Genomic DNA, 20,704 nt, shown 5'->3' on the forward strand with positions numbered 1-20,704 from the left:
TACAATAGCAAAAAATGTCACACAGCACTGTATATCACAAAACAGCAAAATGGTGATATAAGAACTACAAAACGAGAACAAAATCATGTACTCCGGGAACAAAAAAACACAACAACGGCGTATCACTGCAATTTATGAAATTTATTTTAAAATCATTTTGAAAGTTTGATTAACTATATTGCATGTGGTAGCTAGCACGATGATTGCATACATATATAATTTTATGTGTAAAGTTATTATAATGGGAAAAATAATCTATTTTGACCAACTGAAAGCAACTGAAAATTGTGTCAAATAATAACAGTTGTACAAATTCATTTGCAGTTACTATAATATTTGAAAATTTCTGTGAAGCAATAAGAAATTAAATTCTGCTGTGCAGAAGTGACATTACGGTGTGGGGATCACATTTCTTGTTTTGCAAATGTTAATTGTCATTTGAGAAATGTACCAAAGCAATAGAGAAAAACTATAATTATTTTGGGTAAGATTCAGGCTTTTGCAGCTAAACGGCAGTGTTGTGCTATATGCAGTGACTGTTTTGAGGAATGCTGTTATAGTCTTGAGAATGTTAAGTATGTTTCACAAAATGTGCCAAAGCAATAGAAAAACTGTAAAATACTAAACAAAACTGTCTAAACCATCTGAAAACTGCACATCACATCATCACGCTGCTAAATGCACAATAAATACGTTTCACCAAAAGCATAAATTCACGGGAATGTGCTGAAGAGCTCAGCCTAAAGAATGAAATCAATTTTATCAAGAAATCTAGAAAAAATACAGAGAAGCAGACCATACAATGTAAAAATATCTTTTATTTAAAACACCTTAAAATTTGTTTAAAAAAATTACAGAGTTGATGAGTTTTACTTCCCTCTTTTTATTCTTTGCAACATATTTTTGGGATAATCTTTCAGAAGTAGCTAAATTCCTTATTTTTGCCTGTGCTCACGTTGCATGCCAAGGCCTGGAAGACGACTTTGATTAAAAAAAAATAATAAAAAATGTGCCCGTAAATGTCACTTGTAATCATCACAGCCATTTATAATGGGAGAGAGGTAAACAGACCTTTGGTCTCTGATGGTTTTACGGATAAGGCAGCCGTTAATTGAACTGGCAATTATTTTTCTCTTCTCTTTTTGTGGCTTCCCCTGTCATCGTTCAATGTGTGCAAAGAAATCCTGGCAATAAAAGGGTAATCTTTTGTCCGCGCTGATTTCCCTCCCTTTTGTAATTGCAGATCTCATAGCAAATCTTTACCATATGCTAAAGAAAGGTCACTTTCAGTAAGGTGAAAGAAGTTTAGTCTCTTGGTCTTCTGATCCTTTTAAGAAATCTGAAGTTGAGCAATAGCAGAAAAGCAACTTTTTTTTATGTTACTTGAAACAGAAAATGTGTCTCTACTGGGTGCTCCACAAATTTCAGAACAATTTATTTTGTGAGGGAAACCAAGAAAAAAAAAGAATTACAAATCCTTTTTTTCCTGGCAGAAACACTGATTTTGCAAATCATTTGATTTCAATCGTTAAAATCCAAAAATGGAATGTAGGGAACAAAATGCTTTAAATGTATAAATACACACATTTCAAAATAAGATCCTTTTTGTTATTTTGGAACTGATACAATTTGTAAACCGAAAGAACTGTCAGTTTATAATGATTACATTATTTATAAATATGATTTTCCATTAACCTTCTATTCCAACATTACTATAAGTAATGTAATTAGAAAGTTACTATCAAAGTAATTACATGTCCTTTTGCCTTGGTTTTAACGTGAATTTCCTAGTTACTGTCATTTTCAAACTGTTGTTTCCAAACCAAGCACAGCTGAACTAAGATAATTTGTCAGAATTCAACTCAGTTTTGATAAAATATTTTGAATATGTATTTTTAATTTGAGTAAAACTCCTTGGAAAAAGCAGTGTACTTTGCGATACAGCTTTTCAGTTCCAATCAAATCTTAGGTTGTTTTTAAAAGTATGTTTGAATTTTTTTCACCTATATGTTGAGGAAAAAAGTTGTTTTTTACCTACTGAAAGTGGTTGGGGCTTTACATGTTTTTATTTTATTTTTTTATTAACTTTGTTTAGTAGCTTTTTAGACCTAAACATATATAGAAATTTACAATAAAGATAATTTAAATATGGGACATATATATTGTGTACTGTCATTAAATGAGGCATAATTTTCTAATCTTAATATCAGCTATTTAAGTATATATTGATAGCTATGCAGTAAATGCAGAGGACAATAAGCTACTTAAACTCTATAATAAATTCTCAATATGTTTGTTTATATTTGTTTTCTTTTCTAACCCTGAATTTCATCCCACATATAAATATATGGACAAGCCTTTTGCTTGAACAGGAAATTTGGTAAATATACAAAATACATAGTTTGTGGTATTTTACAGTATCTTGTTTAATTTAAATTACCGTGTGAAGCCTCTTAGTTTCAGCTGACAATGCAATATGGATTCTCTGATAATATGATAATAATGATCAGGTAATGTATGCATGAAATAGGTAGTAGTGAATGATAAGAAAAATATATTTGTTTCAAATTTGTTTCCGAAACCACATACAGTTCAGTACCCGTTTATGTATTAATGTTAATGTGCCTTACAGCTGTGAGAATTACGGTTATTTGTATCCAATGAAGACCTTTTATTATGTTATTATTTTGCGTTAACTTTTGGGAAAGGCATTACAGGCACGTTTGAATGTGTTTTCAGTGGCGCCCTCTAGGGAAAATATGCTAGTATTGTTTGTTAGCTAAATGTCAGGTTCTTGTGGAATGTTGCAGCATCACAATAGAAAAATGCAAACAAAAATTTTTATGATTTATAAATAACGTTTGTATAGGATGATGGTGATTTTAATCACGTATAAGTCAGACTGAGGGCTACAGCAATTTTTCATGTAGTTTCATTTTCAGCTAGTATGTTTCCCTATTCCTATTTCCCGTAACCCTTTCAGTTTCGCATCAAACTGCTTCTGATTCGCTGACGGTGACCCTGGCACGTAAGGTGTAGCATGCCTGAGGTCCGAGGCATTGGTTCCTTGGCATAATGCACTTTCTTGCCTAAGCCTAAAATGTCTGCTTTGACGTTTGATGGCTTTTGATCACCACTAATGGTGCCTGTTTCCTGACCGGAAGGGTATCGCTGTTCGGTGTACTTAGCACCTCTCCATATAATCACTAGCAGCCCTGGTATATCACACCACTGTTAGCTGACATCACCTTTTTTCACTTTCATGGGAGAACTGTTATTCCACTGAAATTCGAGATATGAATGGACATACAGCTGTCATCAATCAAGTAATATATAATACATTTAACATTATATAGAATATATGTCATATTCCTTTTGATTATCAAACAATTGAAATAACATGTATTCATAGGTCATTGTCTCATATGTAAATATGCTACAAAGTAACAGAATTCATTTGTATCACATAGTTACAGTACCTAAAACCCACCTAAAAGTAAATAATTTGTAGCTGTCCCCATAACAAAGATTCTTATATTGCAGCCAAAAGGCTAATTTAATTGCATCACCAAAAATCAAACGAATGCTACCATCAGCTAAAATAAATGGTATTAAATATGTAAATGTGCAATATGGTGATGGAATTGTATTACAATCATTGTATAATACTAGCATGTGCCACAATGAGAAACAAATACATTTCTGACAGATATTCCGGAACAGGCTTCAGATGACGCCGTCAGGTGTCGGTCAAGCAGCCTTGAATGCTGTCCATTAAGTCCAAAAATGAGGACCTTATGCTGTGGTCCGGTGGCACTGCACGTGATAATGGAGAACATATATCAAACAAAATGAAAAAAAAAAGAACAGAGTGTTAAGTCTATGAGCAGAGTCCCATTTTTTCCTCTCATTTGTTGTCTATGCACCGCATATCTACATAAATAGCTGCATAAATCAATAATTTCGAAATGTTAGTAAGCCTAAGTTAAAAAAAATCATGGATTTAATACTAACCTTCAATAACATAAAAATACATCTTTAAAAAAAAGGGTTGTGTTGCTGAATGGTAGAAAAAATATATATAATATATAAATACAAAAATATGCAATATATACAATTTCAACGGACTTTATGTTCCAACACTTGTTTGAATGTGTGTGATCTGCAGTTGTGTCAAAGCTATAATATATGCCACATACATAATATTACACCCTAGGCTAGATTTACTTGTTTTGGTATTCTGTGCAAGATGTACACTCGTCAAGTCAAAATGCAAAATCCGACTTGTAGAATCTTTTTAGATTATAAACATGGACCGATGTCTGCAAGATACACTGAACCAGCAGCTCAAAAACCTGGTCACCCCTAAAGCACCAGTGTATGCTCCCTGCTCGATAACGTGAAAGAGAGATCAGGAATGTGCTCTAAAATGTTGCCCAGTAGTAATGGAAACCATATCCCAAGAAGTGTGTGTGTGTGTGTGTGTGTCTGCGTGCGTGTATGACAGAGAGAGAGAAAGAGAGAGAGAGAGAGAGAGAGAGAGAGAGACTTCACCGAAACAAAGGTGAGTCACACTGCCTACTGTACACCTCTAGCGTCTGTGCAACAAGCCAAAGAAGCAGAGATACGACGATGTCAGTTAGCTGGGAGGATAAATTATTTGGGCTGGTAAAGACCTGCAGGCATTAGAAAAGAGCAAGACCCCTAAGTCTCAGCTGTGGAATCGAGGAACAAGATGCATTACAGGCTGGGCGATGTCAAGATGGGCCGACTCATTGGTGGAATCTGAGCCAGCATCTATTTTTTTTTGTTGTGGAGGTAAAAATAATTCCCAATCTGATAATTGCCCTCCCCTTTAAAAACTTTGACCTTCTGTACCCTCTTGTATTTTTCCCTCCTTTTTTTAAAAAACAAAAAGCGTGGATCCGCCCCTGTCTCAATATGCCATTTCACTGTTGTCCTAAATTCCACCACTGCACGACTTTCATGATATTTCCCTTCATTAACGGATGTGAAAGGACTCAAAACCAAAAGGAAAGAGAGGAGGAAGCTAGGGGGAAAGTACTTGCAGATTTTTCCGAAGCAAGGACCTGGAGAAGGAACGTTTGAAGGTATTAATGATTCCTGGATAATTTTTTTGTGTCTGCTACCGAGCGTAAACGCATGGGGCGATTTGTATTGTTTTTTTTTTTTAATTCCTCGTGGTAAGCTTGGGTTTTTCGAAAAGCCTCTCAGTGCATGCTTCTGTTTTAGCTTTCAGAGGAGATACACCGAAGACGAAAATCTAAGCTGGGCTCTCCGGCTAAGCATTAGTCGGAAAACTGACTGGAAATATTCAGTATGATTCACAACAGCACTATAGAGCTCTGAACTAGGATGCACGGGCCTATATTTACCATTAAGAATGACAAATATTATGACATTTCCTGCAATTCTATATGGCGTGCTAATAGAGAGCATTCTTAAAGAATGACATGTTTGCCATGTTATATCATACATTTCTGAAATTAAATATTTCATTTTAAAGTAAATAAACACTTGTGGCAGACTAATATTGTGTTTTTGAGTAATTATAATATTCTTATTAAATTTAAGGTGATATTAACATTCACATATATGTTTTTTTTTTATATTTATATAATAATTTGGCTTTCCTGCTTGTTTGGATATAATTTCATTTCAAACAATTAGAAAGCCATCAAAAATATTTTTATCTTTCTAAAAATTTCCTAAAACAAATCAGCTGCAATATGACATTTCATTTCATGCGACGAATAGTTGTTCTTCCGCAGCTGATAATATGTATCTATACTGTGCATGATTTTTGGTGATAAAGTTTCAGTAAGTTGCATTTCGAGAATATTTCAGGACTTTCTGCGCCATACTTTAATACATTACCATTGGTGATTTCACAAAGCCACTCAATACACAGCATTGGATACTTGCAAACCTTTGATCATAGAAAAACTATTCAAAACTATTATGAACTGGTATAACATGCACAAATAATAATGGTAACAACAGAGAGTATTTCTGAATTATTACGGCACAATGATTACTGTGACAAATATTTGTGTAGGCCTTGGCTTTCGAATGCTCCAGTAATTTGTCTGGATACTTGCAAACCTTTGATCATAGAAAAACTATTCAAAACTATTATGAACTGGTATAACATGCACAAATAATAATGGTAACAACAGAGAGTATTTCTGAACTATTACGGCACAATGATTACTGCGACAAATATTTGTGTAGGCCTTGGCTTTCGAATGCTCCAGTAATTTGTCTGGATTTAATCTCCTTTTTTGTTATAAAATGAAAACTCAATCTGCATAATTCCTAGCCTGTTCATTATTTATACCATGTTACTTTGTATATTATATAATATATAATATTATATATGTTGAATAATAAACTCTAAAAGATTAGACAGTGTGTATGTTCTTACTCCCGAATCTTTAGCTTTACGGATCCAGTGATAAATTTTATGACAGGCGTCTTTATGTAGTGTAACTGCATTTGCAGTATAAGTATTCCAGTCAAATCTCACTGTCCTCACTATACTCTGTTAGTTTTAGGTTGCAAGAGCAACAGCAAGTTGTTAGGGAGCAAATGGTGCCGTTACGTAGTAGTCATGGCGACAAACGAACAGAGGCAGTTGCAAAAAACGTTGCTTGAAAGAGTTAACTGCAAATGAAGCTGGATGTATGTGTTTTTGGTTTTTATAAATATATAGAAATAATGGCCTGAATCTGACCTTGTCTAATTAAAAATGTTTTGTGTTTTTCCCCAACAAAAATGAAAAACAAAAATTTTGTTTAATAACAAAATACTTAAATCTAATCTAGAAAGCATTGGCATAAATTGAAAAATTAATGTGCATGAAAAGTTACATTATCAGGCTTTATTAAGCATAATCTTCTTGATACTGGGAAAAAAAATACTGATTGTCAAAAATCGAGAATTTTTCTGAAACAACCAGACCAATAATTCTCAGTAGCTTGTGTAATTATAATGACATTAAAGCTGTAATTGATGCTTTTTATGACTGGCTCAGGTTGAATACATAAATTGGCCAACCAATACTGTTGCATTTTCCAGTGCTGGAATCAAAAGAGTGATTTAACCACAATCGAAATTGAAATGATTTAGTATGTCATTGTGCTTTCCCTATAAACTGTAAGAACAGTTTAGTATTTTAGTAGTTGGCTTCATGTCATTTGTAAGACGTTCTTACAGCTTCTGGTTGGACACGAAATGAAATCTGAATGTACATATAAACTGAATGTACTGTAATATCTAAACTTGTAATATCTAAACTTCAAATAGCAGAGAAGAAGGGCTCTTGTGCAACTGCAATGACTGCAATCTACCTGAGCTTCTGTAGACCTTCTTACTGGGTATTTTAGGAGCTCATATATCATGGCTCCAGTCAGACCTGGTCTTAAACGGTAGAATTTCTGCCATCTCTGTGTAAGGAAACAGTTCTCAAAGGTTTCAGCTCCATCTGACACTTGATATCACAAGACCTATATAGTAGTGCTTATTTTTTTGAGATTAGTTCAAATTGTGTAATAGCTTGATAAATCATTTCTTCATTTATTTTCTTATAATGTTTAGAATGTTTACATTAAAACATAATAATTTAAACACCATATCAATTCTGCTATTTACTCTGAATTCGATATCTTCCTTTAATAAGAAATGACTTACTCATATTGTTAATATAATAATCGGCGCGATACAAAAGAATGAAGAATGACGCAAGTGTGCTGAAGAGTCTCCTGTCCGTCTTTGAAAATTAACTTATTAAAAATACAAAAAAACCATTCAGCAGAGCTGAAGTAGGATTTTGTCAACTGGTGTTATTCGTGTTTGCAGATTCCAGCAGCCCGAAGAGCGGATTCTGATATGAGTGCCAAGTGTTTGCTGTTGTCTCTGATTCTCGCCTCTGTCAGTTTCCTCATGGTCTACGCACACATGATCCTCGAAGAAAAGCCTGCCAGCAATGGCTCCTGCTCAGCCCATCTACAAGAGCAAACGCATTCTGATACTCCCTCCATCCTAATCGAAGGTCAGTCGGACTTTTCAGACATGTATGTCGCCTCCCTGTTTGCCCGTCAGATTGCAAAACGCTAACAAAACATCCAGTCGCATGCTGCCCAAAACCGGGCGTCTCATCTCTCCGTTGTTTGGTGTAGAGTTTACACTGTAGACCATTATCACACCATGTTGCTTTCAAATGCTATATGCTTCACGCTTTCCAAAACGTGCAGGCAGATTGCAACTCTAGCCAAATTATTCACGAGGAACAAACCTGAAAAGAAAACTAAATATGTAATATTAAACATGATAAACAGGATTATTCATAAGTGATAATCTTTACTTGACAAGACTCAAAGATTATTGTTAACTGTTATACTTAAATAGAAGTTCATAAATGTAATTCTGGCACATATTAAAACAAAGGAGGAGATGGGTGGTCGAAAGGACTGGGGGGCAATTCACCAACGCTTGGAATTTCAGTAACGCTTTACATGAAGTGCACCTTCGTAATGCATTCATACAACATTCAGTGCACCTTCATAATGCATTCATAGAACATTCAGTGTACCTTCATAATGCATTCATACAACATTCAGTGTACCTTCATAATGCATTCATACAACATTCAGTGTACCTTCATAATGCATTCATAGAACATTCAGTGCACCTTCATAATGCATTCATACAACATTCAGTGTACCTTCATAATGCATTCATACAACATTCAGTGTACCTTCATAATGCATTCATACAACATTCAGTGTACCTTCATAATGCATTCATAGAACATTCAGTGCATCTTCATAATGCATTCATAGAACATTCAGTGCATCTTCATAATGCATTCATAGAACATTCAGTGCATCTTCATAATGCATTCATAGAACATTCAGTGCACCTTCATAATGCATTCATAGAACATTCAGTGCATCTTCATAATGCATTCATAGAACATTCAGTGCACCTTCATAATGCATTCATAGAACATTCATAAGCAGCATGCAAGTACACCATAACATCCTAGCATCCCTTAACAGCTTTTATACACATTAATAACAAACATTACATGATTATACAATTATAATGTTTGTTATTATTACATAATGTTTGTTATTAATGTATATTACAGCTGATAAGGGATGTTAGCATGTTAAGGTATACATACATGATGTTTATGAATGTTTTATGAATACTTAATGAATGCATTATGAACATGTACTTAACACGTACAGCGTTACGGAAATGTCTCACTTGATAATCTTCTGGTGTAGAACCAGCGCAGCAACACAGCATGTGAGAATGATGCAACAGCAAATATGCCGGCATTTTTAAACCTGCGGATGAATTTTACCTGCAAGTTACCTTCTTAGAGACTCAGAATAAGAGAGAATGAATTTGAAGAATTACATATCAGCGTGCTGCACTTTAACACGTCTAGGTAGATATCTATAAATGTTAGCATAATGTAAGTCTAGGTCACAAATGCATTTCCTAACAGCATCAATGATACTTAAATATGTAAAATGGACAATCAGTGATGCAAAATATAGTTTTATACATGTCTCTTTTGTCTTTACTTACCAACATTCTTTGTTTTCAGAGATACCAAAAACAATGAAGAAGCCTGATAAGAAACAGAAAAAGGTTTGATACTGAATCTTTATTCTGAATAAATGTTTTATATTTTAAATTATCCGAAAACCAGATACACAGTTGACAACAGAACGATGTGTAGTCAAAACATTACTAATCAACAAATGTTTTAAAACTACAAGTACCATGTTTCATTATTTCTGAATTGTCATAGTTTCGATCCCATCGTTTCAACAATATTAAACCATAATAATAACAACAAATCACGGTTGATTTTTATTTACTGTTTATACTCTAATCGATCTGGTTAGAATACACTGAAACAAATGTAACAAATTTAAACTTGTCTTCGTAAAGAAATGTATTAAGGAAAAACTATATTTTAATGTAAAAACGTGCAAAACGATATAAAATACATTTACGTTATTTAATAAAGCAGTCTCGATTAAAATATGTCGGTTGATTTACTTTGACCAGTTCATTTTAAGTCCTAAAAAAAGCTAATTCGTTCAAAGACATTTTTTTTTATTACAATCGACAATTATACATGATACAGATATTAAACTTTAAAGTATATATTAAATATTTATACATACAGAATGAATTACTATACATACAGGAAAAAATCCACAGCAGGTAAACCGCGAGAATGTTCCCCGTAATAGTTTGCTTTGTGTAATATAACTGAACTGCCTTCGAGAACTAATTATGGTACAAATTACGGGCTACGTGTAACTTAAGATGATGATGACTATTATTACTGCAAATCGATTACATTTCTAAAGTTTACCTTCCTTGCATCTTCTACAGAACAACTTCAGCACCAAAAACAACCGACCGCCGCCTCCAGGCAACTGCGTCCCTTCGTGGGGAAGCTGCAAGAGGCCCAACTCCGTGTGCTGTGAATACTGCGCGTTTTGCCAGTGCCGCCTCTTTAAGACCGTGTGTTACTGCCGCATGGGGAACCCGAGGTGCTGAATACCTGCGCCCGGAGGGCATCCCTATCCGGAAAAAGCCCATTTTAATGGTCTTATTTCTAGGGGGAAATGACTAAGACCTGGACGTAGATGTCCGTTGTCTTGTAACAGCTCTGTTATTTTTCTAATAGTAGAAGCACACTTAGGCATATTTAGTATGTTTTAAATTCCAGTGAAAACATTTAATGCGATTTATGGGGAAGAAAACGATACAATACGGTAATGGACAACTTTTTTTATGAGACATAAGTATTTACCCTGATGAAAATGTTATTTATACAGCCGCGACTACAAAGGCAAGTACAGACACCCCTTCACATTCGCAAGAGTAAGGGGCCAATGTGAAAATTAGCGAATAATACTTCGACCCATTATTAAAAATGCAAAATGAACAGCAGTGAAAAGTTTAAACGTTTCTGCAAGAAACCCCCCCCCCTATTCCATGGTCACAGAGACAATTAACGAGTGAGGAGGGGCTGGTGACCGAGACTGAGATGTCCGGCATTTCCAGGCAAAGATACGTAGGTCCCACAACCTCTTTTTTTATATATAAAAATAACTTCATATAAAAGATATAATACCACTTGCACCAGTAATTACTAAATACTACAAATTTCTGTATATTGTATTATCTAATGTGATCCAATTTATTTTAAATATTGTTTGGGCCTATATATCTTTGGCTTAAGCGTCGTCTGCCAGTTTCTGCGATCTCCCGAAATATTCCACTGAACTCGCAAATAACCGAAACCGCGAATGTTTGCAAGTAAATGGGGAGAGGATTCAGAATGGAAAAGCTGAACCCGGCATTCTGAGCTAATTTATTTACTCTGAACTTAAGTTGTGAAATATTGATATCTTTTGCTTGTGATTATAAGATATAAAACAGCATAAATACGCATCTTTAATACGATTTTCTTCATATTAATTAGGCCTGGTCTTTTTTTTCCAAGCCGGATTCCTAAAACCATTCCAAACGATTTGTTTATTTGTGTTTTCCTTAGTCACGTTTTCCAAGATATCTTACGTCTAAAAATCAGTTGACGCGTTTTAATAAAAAAGGGCCCGTTTTTAATGGGCCCGTGAGTTAGACAATTTAAATAGTATTACAGCGTTACAAGGGAATAACTTTATGACTGAAAGATGAAGTGCATAGTAGTGTTTTTGCAGGATGGAGATGATTGTTTTTAACTGTTTTGTACTTTGTGTTTGGATCGTTATATTTGACCAGGCTGACAGGGTCGGGCCGCAAGCAGAGATGCAGGAAAGACAGGCGTAAAAACGCGGTACTTTAATAATGGACTGCTGTCAAGTTTAATAATGTACTGCTATCACGTTTAATAATGGACTGCTATCACGTTGCCGTTTGCAATTGGCCTATTGAGTTTTACCTTTCCTGAATATTTTGCACATTTAAAGTTGCGTTTTGCTATAAATGTATGTTCTTATTGCATAGCAATTGTATAAATGTGTTTGGATGCAGACAATGCTACATTAAAGTGACTATTTTAATATAATGTGCAATTACACAACAGTTAGTTATATGACCATGAAACACGTTTGGCTAATCACTTTTTTTTCCTAATCGTTACCATATGCTTAATGAAGAGGGACTGCTAATAATCAAATTTTGCACTAATTCAAATAAATCAGCTGATATATTTGCAGCTTATTTTAAATAGCAGAAAATATAGGTCTGAAGTTTGTATTTTGATATAACATTAAATAGGTTTATAAAGATGTTTGCCATTTTGTGCCTGTGTAAATGTGTGTGAAATATATGTTTTAAAAGACTGGTTTACTGTCCATGTGCAGTGCAGTCCGGATACACAAGTTTACAATTTGGTATTTAAAAAATTAAACCAAGAATCTAGGCATCAAAATACCAGTGACAATAATAATAATCGTTATTTATATGGCAGTTTTCATATATATGGAATGCAGCTCAAAGTGCATCACATATGAGACTAAAATAAAACCAAAGACAGAAGACAGAAAGCACAGATGCATTTTGACAGACAGATCGTTGGAAAATACAACCATTCACAGCAGGTCTTATTCACAAGCACAGCATGTTCCTGCTGTTTGACCGATTGAAGAAACAGTCACTGTAGCCAACTGCTTTACTTCCCATCTTTCACTGGCCATCGTACGTGTGCATGTGTTCCGCAGTGCCTAACGGAATCCACATCCTGTCAAGCCTGACAACTGTTCAACTGTATTCAATAATCAAGTGCTAATTCATTTGGTAAGTAGCACGTTAACTATAATTATTTTTATTTTTAGGTCCTGGATAATTCCAGCCTCCATTACTTTTACAACAGAGTTCATTTGTTGCTAAAAATAAAGAATAGCTTTCTATGAATTCCAAAAACTAGGTAAATGTATGAAAGTAGATATATAAAATAATGGAATACCGCTGTAATCAGTAATGATTTTTTTTTCACCAGGCAGAAAGACATAAAGGATTTAATGTCTGTGTCTTCAAGATGGTGATACATAATTCTGTTTCTTAGCTGATGATCCAAAGCAACATTTAATATACAGTAAAAATAATCTTGTAGATGTTTACAAGAACTTAAGAGCTTAAAGCTTGTACCGAAGTGCACAACAGACTTAAGGTAAATAGGATGTAATAAAAATATTTATTAGTAACATTTTATACAAAGAGTCAGATGATGTGCAAGATCATTTTAACAGAATTTCTACGTTTATTACATAGACTGCATAATGCATTTTAACGTCACTAAAGCTGTTTCTTACTCCTGGCCTCCTATGATAGTACAATACTCCTTGACTGTATAGCCCCATTCAGATACACAGTGCCACTGTGATTTATTCATTATGCTAGGCTTTCCTTAGTTTATATTGGCAGTGTAGATTCACAATGATATTCAAATCTACATCCTCCTTCCAGCTCATTCTCAGAGCCATATTACACAGTATGCTGACGTTACATGCAGTTGGGGAGATAGAGGATTGCCCTCAGGGTGGAGGTGTGCTGTTTGCTGTTTTAAATAGTCCATTGGAACAAACTGAAGACATGAATATTACTTTATTCCTTCATTCATGCCAGTGTGTCCTGTCATGCAGTTATAATTGAAGCAGGACAAGCTTTTCTGGGGTTGTGGGTTGAGTTTTCCATTATCATAACACAGCTAGTTTTCAGCCATAAAAGCATGAAATACCATCCATCCATATTCTGTACCTGCTATTCACGGTTGCAGGGGTCTGCAGGCTCTCCCAGAAGCTATGGGCGCAAGCTTTAAATACCGTTAATAGTTAATTATTATGATATCATACATCTTGATTAATTTTTATGGAATTATTACGATTCCCTAAATCTTGTTTCGTTTTCTTCAGATTTTGCAGAATTACTATACGTAGTTACATAAACTGCACCTGAAAATACGCACAGGGAAATATCCACCAATCTGCTACAACATTAAAACCGCAGACAAGTGAAATGAATAACATTCATTATCTCATTACAATAGCACCTGTCAGGGGTGTCATTGTGTATTAGGCAAGTGAACGATCAGTTTCTTAAGTTGATGTGTTGGAAGCAGGAAGAATGAGCAAGTGTAAGGATCTGAGCGACTTTGACAAGAACCAAATTGCGACGTCAACAGCATCTCTGAAATGGCAGGTCTTGTGGGCTCTTCCCTGTAAGCAGTGGTCAGCACCTACTAAGAAGGGTCCAAGGAAAGCAAACCAGTGAACCAGCAATGGGGACATGGGGACCTCAAGGTTCTCTGATGCGCATGGGGAGCGAAAAGACTAATTGCTTTAACAGTAAATGCTGGCTATAACAGAAAGGACCACAGTGCACCAGAGCTACATAGCCAGAGATTGATCAGAGTGCCCAAGCTGACCCCACCCACCACTGAAAACACCTACAATGGCCAGATGAGCATCAGATCTGGACCATGGAGCAATAGAGGAAAGTGCTCTGGTCTGATGAGTCATGTTTTCTGTTACATCATGTGGACGGCAGAGTGCGTCTGTAACACCAGGATGCATTATGGGAAGGAGGCAAACCAGCAGACGTGGTGTAATGCTCTGGGCGATGCTCCGCTGAGAAAGGTTGGGTCCTGGGATTCATTTGGATGTTATTCTGACATGTACCACCTTCCGAAACATTGCTGCAGACCAAGCCCATCCCTTCACGTCAACAGTATTCCTCAATGGCATTGGCTTCTTTCAGCCAGATGTGTCCTGCCACACTGCAAAAAAAATGTTCAGGAATGGTTTGAGGAACATGAAAAAGAGTTCAAGGGATTGACTTGGCCTCCAAATTCCCCAGATCTCAATCCAATCCAGCATCTGTGAGATGTGCTGAATAAACAAGTCTGATCCGTGGAGGCCCCACCTTGCAACTTGCAGGACTTAAGGATCTGCTGCTAATGTCTAGGTGCCAGATACCACAGGGCACCTTCAGGTCTTGTGGAGTCCATGCCTTGATGTTAGCTACACAAGGTGGTTTTAATTTAATGACTGATTGGTATATGCGAGAAACTCAATATTCTTTGTTTTTTCCTAGCATTCAGTTTGACAAAGGCAGTACTTTTCTAAGAAATATAATAAACAACATGCATGGCAGCAACCTCTAGATTCATTCAAGATAAATTTATATCAGCCCCACAATACACAAAAATGTTAAATAAGTTTCATTACGAGTATTGCGCAACATTGCAAGCAGAAAAACCGCCACACCAACAAGGAGGCATCGCGCGTTGGTCTCCATTGCAGAAACAGAATATACTGTTACATCTCAGCCCGTTTCCCCGCAAACAGAATGCATTGTAAAGACAGAGATCAAAGCAGGGTGTGACGAAGTGTGCAAGGGGACCATAATGAGCTGGATGCAAACATTGGCCAGTGTTCTGGAGATTTGGCTATAAAAGCGGCTTAACAAAAACAGCACGATGTTGAATGACACGTTCGTTGCCAGATGCACCAGCTGTTTCACATTTGCGGAGAAAATCTTAAATAGGTAGATGGTGCGATTAGGTGTCTCCAGAGATATTTTATCGGTTTTCTTCATTTCTCGGTGTGGCTAATTGATTCTGCCCCTCATCTTGCATCATTTCCATTCCGCTTGTCGCTCAAGTCCATGCCTCCTGAGCCAAGGACACCCCTCAAGACCCAGACACAATCTCTGAGCACTTCTGCTATTCGATCCAGCACGCTTATATTCTGTTTTTATAACTTCCACTTGTACATTTTCATCTGAGCGATCTGGATGTTTAACAAAGAAAATTATATTTCCCATTCATTCGTAAAATGATTATATCCCAAAGAAAATTATAACAAGTGAGTTAACTACAGCAGTTATATTGCTCAATTCAATATCCCTGGCCAATTACACAACTGGTTAATTACTTTGAAATATTTTTCCCCTTACGGAAGGTATGAATATGCAAAGTTGCCAAATTTGGGTTCCATATATTAGATAAAAGATACTTTATTGATCCCAGGCAGGGAATTCTTTTTAACTTTTTAATCACAAAAAAAGGTGATGAAGTTCTTCTTGTGGTACAATTAGCCCTTAGCAGAGGCAACTTTTTGTTCATTATTTCTTAACAGGCCCATGAAACCTCATTAAGATGTCACACAACATCCAGCAGAAATACTCCCAAATGTCCCCAAGGACCAGGTTTGGGGAAGTGTCCTGCAGGCTGACGTGTAGCCCCTACCTAACATTTAATCAAGAACTACTCGCACACACAGAGAACCACTGAAGAATTCAGAATAGGACCTGGATTTTAAACATTTCTATTGGCTACGTTGCTGTGCTGTCTCTGTAGACAATGAAAGAATGTAAAAAGCGCATGGAGTGCAAACGTGCAAAGATTTCAGTCCACGTGGTGCGTCCCGCATTGCACAAGGAACAATACAAGACAGGCCACCCAACAAACAGCTTACTATACAGTGCACACAGTCAGTGAGCGAGGGCATAACTGAACACCCCTGTGATTACCACCAGATCAAGGCATTAAGAACATATCAGAATGGAATTATACACTCACCGGCCACTTTATTAGGTACACCTTGCTAGTACCGGGTTGGACCCCCTTTTGCCTTCAGAACTGCCTTAATCCTTCGTGGCATAGATTCAACAAGGTACTGGAAACATTCCTCAGAGATATTGGTCCATATTGACATGATAGCATCACGCAGTTGCTGCAGATTTGTCGGCTGCACATCCACGATGCGAATCTCCCGTTCCACCACATCCCAAAGGTGCTCTACTGGATTGAGATCTGGTGACTGTGGAGGCCATTTGAGTACAGTGAACTCATTGTCATGTTCAAGAAACCAGTCTGAGATGATTCGAGCTTTATGACATGGTGCATTATCCTGCTGGAAGTAGCCATCAGAAGATGGGTACACTGTGGTCATAAAGGGATGGACATGGTCAGCAACAATACTCAGGTAGGCTGTGGCGTTGCACCGATGATCAATTAGTACTAAGGGGACCAAAGTGTGCCAAGAAAATGTCCCCCACACCATTACACCACCACCACCAGCCTGAACCGCTGATACAAGGCAGGATGCCAGATCCGAAACAGAATGATTACCAACCTGCAAAGTATCTCGCAGCAGCTGATTTAGGGTTAGTTCTGCAGGTGGCACTTTAATGCTCATTGGCTCTTAAATCTGGTTTCTCCAAAATAATTGTATGTTGCATTTAGTACCAGTATGCCAGAAGGTAAACATTAGAGCTGCATGCTACATTTTTCCTGAACATTCTTTGCTCTAGAAAAGGAGGGAAGTGGAAGAGTGTTGAAAATCTCCTTAGAGACATAATCAACAGATAAATGCTGCAGCGTTTTTTCCCACAACATTATATACCTCACGCCCAAGTGGTGAACAGTGTTATGGCCCCGTCTAGGGGAAGGGCTGTCACCAAATGGAGATATGAACAAGATATTGGGACAAGATGAGTGGGTAGCAGTGATTATGAAAGGTTATTAACAGGACAACAAAGTATAGTGGATACAGCACCCCAGGCCTGACTCCCTCCCCATTAGTATAGTGGTGAGTTTCCCCGCCTGTCACGCAGACCGGGGTTTGATTCCCTGACGGGGAGCATGTGGCTACAGGAGGGTATTGGTGGCTTGATGGTTAGGGAAGTGCACTTGTAATGGAAAGAGTGTGGGTTCAAATCCCTGACCAGCAAGGCACTACTGAGGTACCCTGAGCAAGGTACTGCCCCCAAGCACTGCTCCCCGGGCGCTGAATTAGCTGCCCCCTGCTATGTTACAAAAGTCACATACGGGTTAAATGCAGAGGACGCATTTTGTCGTTGTGCACTGTGTGCTGTGGTGTCTCAACAATGACCGCTGATCACTAAACTCTAATTCTGCAGACACAGAGGGCGGCCCACATTATTACAAAAAGGTTGTATAACAATACAATGAAAAATGTGAGATATAAATATACATACACACAGAGTTAATATAAAACTTGTTATAAGCAATGCATGACCTTGCATATCATATCTTGTTATAAACAGCACATAAAAGTGCATGATATCTTGTTTTAATCAATACATTATTAAAAGTTACTTGATACATATTCAAAGTTACATGATAAGTAATTGATATATGAAATTTCATTATGAGGGAGCCACTTTAAGTTAAAAAATTTAGGGTTTAATAATTCATAAAGTGGGTAGTATTATTATACAGATGTGGCTTTGTTTCTCAAAAATGCATATACTTACTCCAAATACACTTTTAGAATAGCTAACTAATGTACAATTTAACGTATGACTTGTTTAAAGCAATACATGAAATTACATTTTTCTTGTTTGAGACGACTGTTATAAGGACACAGGTTTGACATTTAATGACACCTGACAGGCGTCAAACAGCAGAATAAGTGAGTCTTGGGAAGAAGTGCAAAGTGCATCATCTGACTGGGATGTAGATTGACCTGCCCCACTGTAAGCTGATGAACTATGTGTGGATGAAGTGGTAGATGCTTCCTCTTCAAACTGCAGTGCGCTAACACTAGGGAAAGCATCATGTTCAGTCCGGAATGTCAGCCCTACAGGAGATGGGAGCACAAATTTGACTGTGTGTTAAATTTGGTCGGTACCAGGGTAAAGTCAGAATCCGTACACTGGAGGCTGAACTCCTCAGCTGTAACAAATGCTTCCTTTACAGCTTGTTTTGGGATTCTTAAGGAAAGGATTAGCTTTCCGATTTCTTGGTCAGTAAATGCTCTTAATGCAGAAGGCTCCATGTTTTCATCGACCTCCTAGGCCTGAGATAATAAGAAAAGTCATGACGTATTTCATGAAAGAAGTCTTTACTTAAAATAATAGCTTATGGAATCTTTTATTACCTAATATGTGCAATATATGTAACGCCTCAGAGTAACCAAATGGTTTTCAGGAAGACAATATGGTGCCAAAGGTTAGATATCACTAAGTGCCTGGTGCTCAGGAAGAGGAACACGCCCAGAGGTGATGTGACCTCAAATGCTCATTGTAATAGGCGTTAAGAGCCTTGACAATGACAATGAGACATTTGCCCAACATGACCGCCTAACTAATCTCAACAAAGTCAGGTAGAGCACCAGTGCATCCATAAGGCAGTTTCATGCCGGTTTTGCATGTTGTTCCACAATAAGAAACAGCATTAGATAACTGCTTCCTTGTTTGGCTTGGTGATACTTCTCTAACGGCCTCCTGTACCTCTGCATGTACCAATTCCATATTGTATACCTTACTAACACACACCAAGGGTATTATAGTGCTTGTGTAGTAGGGTTGTGTGTGTTTCATTGACTCTTCCCACTCATGATGGATTTCTTGGCCACTTCAAGTAACGTACCTGTGATTTGCATATGGGGGTGTGGTTTTCCCACGCTGGGTCTCTTAACTTGCCCGCTACCCCCTGCTCTGCCTCTTTTGCGACTGTCCTGGGGCAGAGGTAGGTGGTGTTGTGTCAGGCATGGTCCTTGTTTTGTGGATGTTATTTGCAAATCAGATTTTCGGGTATATGAGGTTTACTACGCCATCCTAAACAAGCTCCTACATACCCTATAAAACTTTCAACTCAACCACTAATAAAATGGGCACCAAGCTGGTCCATTAAAATAAATCCTAAAACAAAAAACACAGACTCACTGGTGTTTTTCCAGCACTAGCAATAACAACCACTTCCTGTTCCAAGACACAAATATCTTTTAAAAGTGGTTTCACAACTGCTTCATACCCAAACCTTACATCATCACCTTTGCTAAGAACAAACAAATGTATTGATGTCAGAGAAGACTGGATGTCAGGAGGTATATTGGCCAAAACCCAATATACTGCAGATATTTTGTGTTTTTTCTTAGATCACGGGTCTCCAGCTCCAGTCTTGGAGATGTAATGTCCAGTAGGTTTTTATCCTAACTGGCACCTGATGGGTCCCATCTCGTAACCACCAGGACCAGGTGTGGCTCATCAGAATCCAGGTAGGATAACAACCCTACTGGAAGTAGCTCTCCAGGACCAGAGTTGGACGCACCTGTGTCAGATGTTCCAAGTGGATCACACACCTCAAACTCATCAACATATAAAATCAAATGTACTTTCCGATCTTCCCCATCAAACAACTTATCTCCTACATAATGAATGCCTTCTTTTTGGTACGATACAGATATTATTATTATATTTTTTTATAATTAGTGATTTTTTCACTTCTCAAACAAAACATATTTTGACTATCAAAACAACTGTAGAAGACAAAGTTGCAAGGTTTACAATTTTAGTTTAGAAATTTGATCAGGATGTTAAAATAATTTTGATTCATTTGAAAATCATTTGTACGGTCAAAGTAGACATGGCGCACGCACACGCGGCATAAACAAAGTTTTGGGAAAAACAACCACGGCTATGTTTGTTTGATAATTTTTTTTGTGGTGCAAACTGATTAAACTGCTGCGGCTCTTATAACCGAGGAGCGGCAGCGCGCTGTTGTCGAATATGGTAACGCTGTATGTTAACGTAATATTTGCTTACATTGGCTAGAACATATCTGAAAAAAAACCATTTCGTTTATGGCAACAGTTTAAAACAGACGGAT

At 37.0% G+C, this 20,704-nt stretch overlaps 1 protein-coding gene across 1 annotated transcript; it reads left to right on the forward strand.

Moving 5' to 3' along the window:
• The first annotated feature begins 4,860 nt into the window (after positions 1 to 4,860).
• asip1 (agouti signaling protein 1) lies at positions 4,861 to 12,356 on the forward strand. The gene is made up of 4 exons (XM_049022946.1): positions 4,861 to 5,111; positions 7,882 to 8,074; positions 9,647 to 9,690; positions 10,450 to 12,356. The coding sequence occupies exons 2-4, from the start codon at positions 7,912 to 7,914 to the stop codon at positions 10,615 to 10,617; spliced, it is 375 nt and encodes a 124-aa protein (XP_048878903.1). The 5' UTR covers positions 4,861 to 5,111; positions 7,882 to 7,911; the 3' UTR covers positions 10,618 to 12,356.
• Positions 12,357 to 20,704: the final 8,348 nt, after the last annotated feature.

Source organism: Brienomyrus brachyistius, chromosome 8 (genome assembly GCF_023856365.1).
Source record: "Brienomyrus brachyistius isolate T26 chromosome 8, BBRACH_0.4, whole genome shotgun sequence".
Lineage (NCBI taxonomy): Eukaryota > Metazoa > Chordata > Actinopteri > Osteoglossiformes > Mormyridae > Brienomyrus > Brienomyrus brachyistius.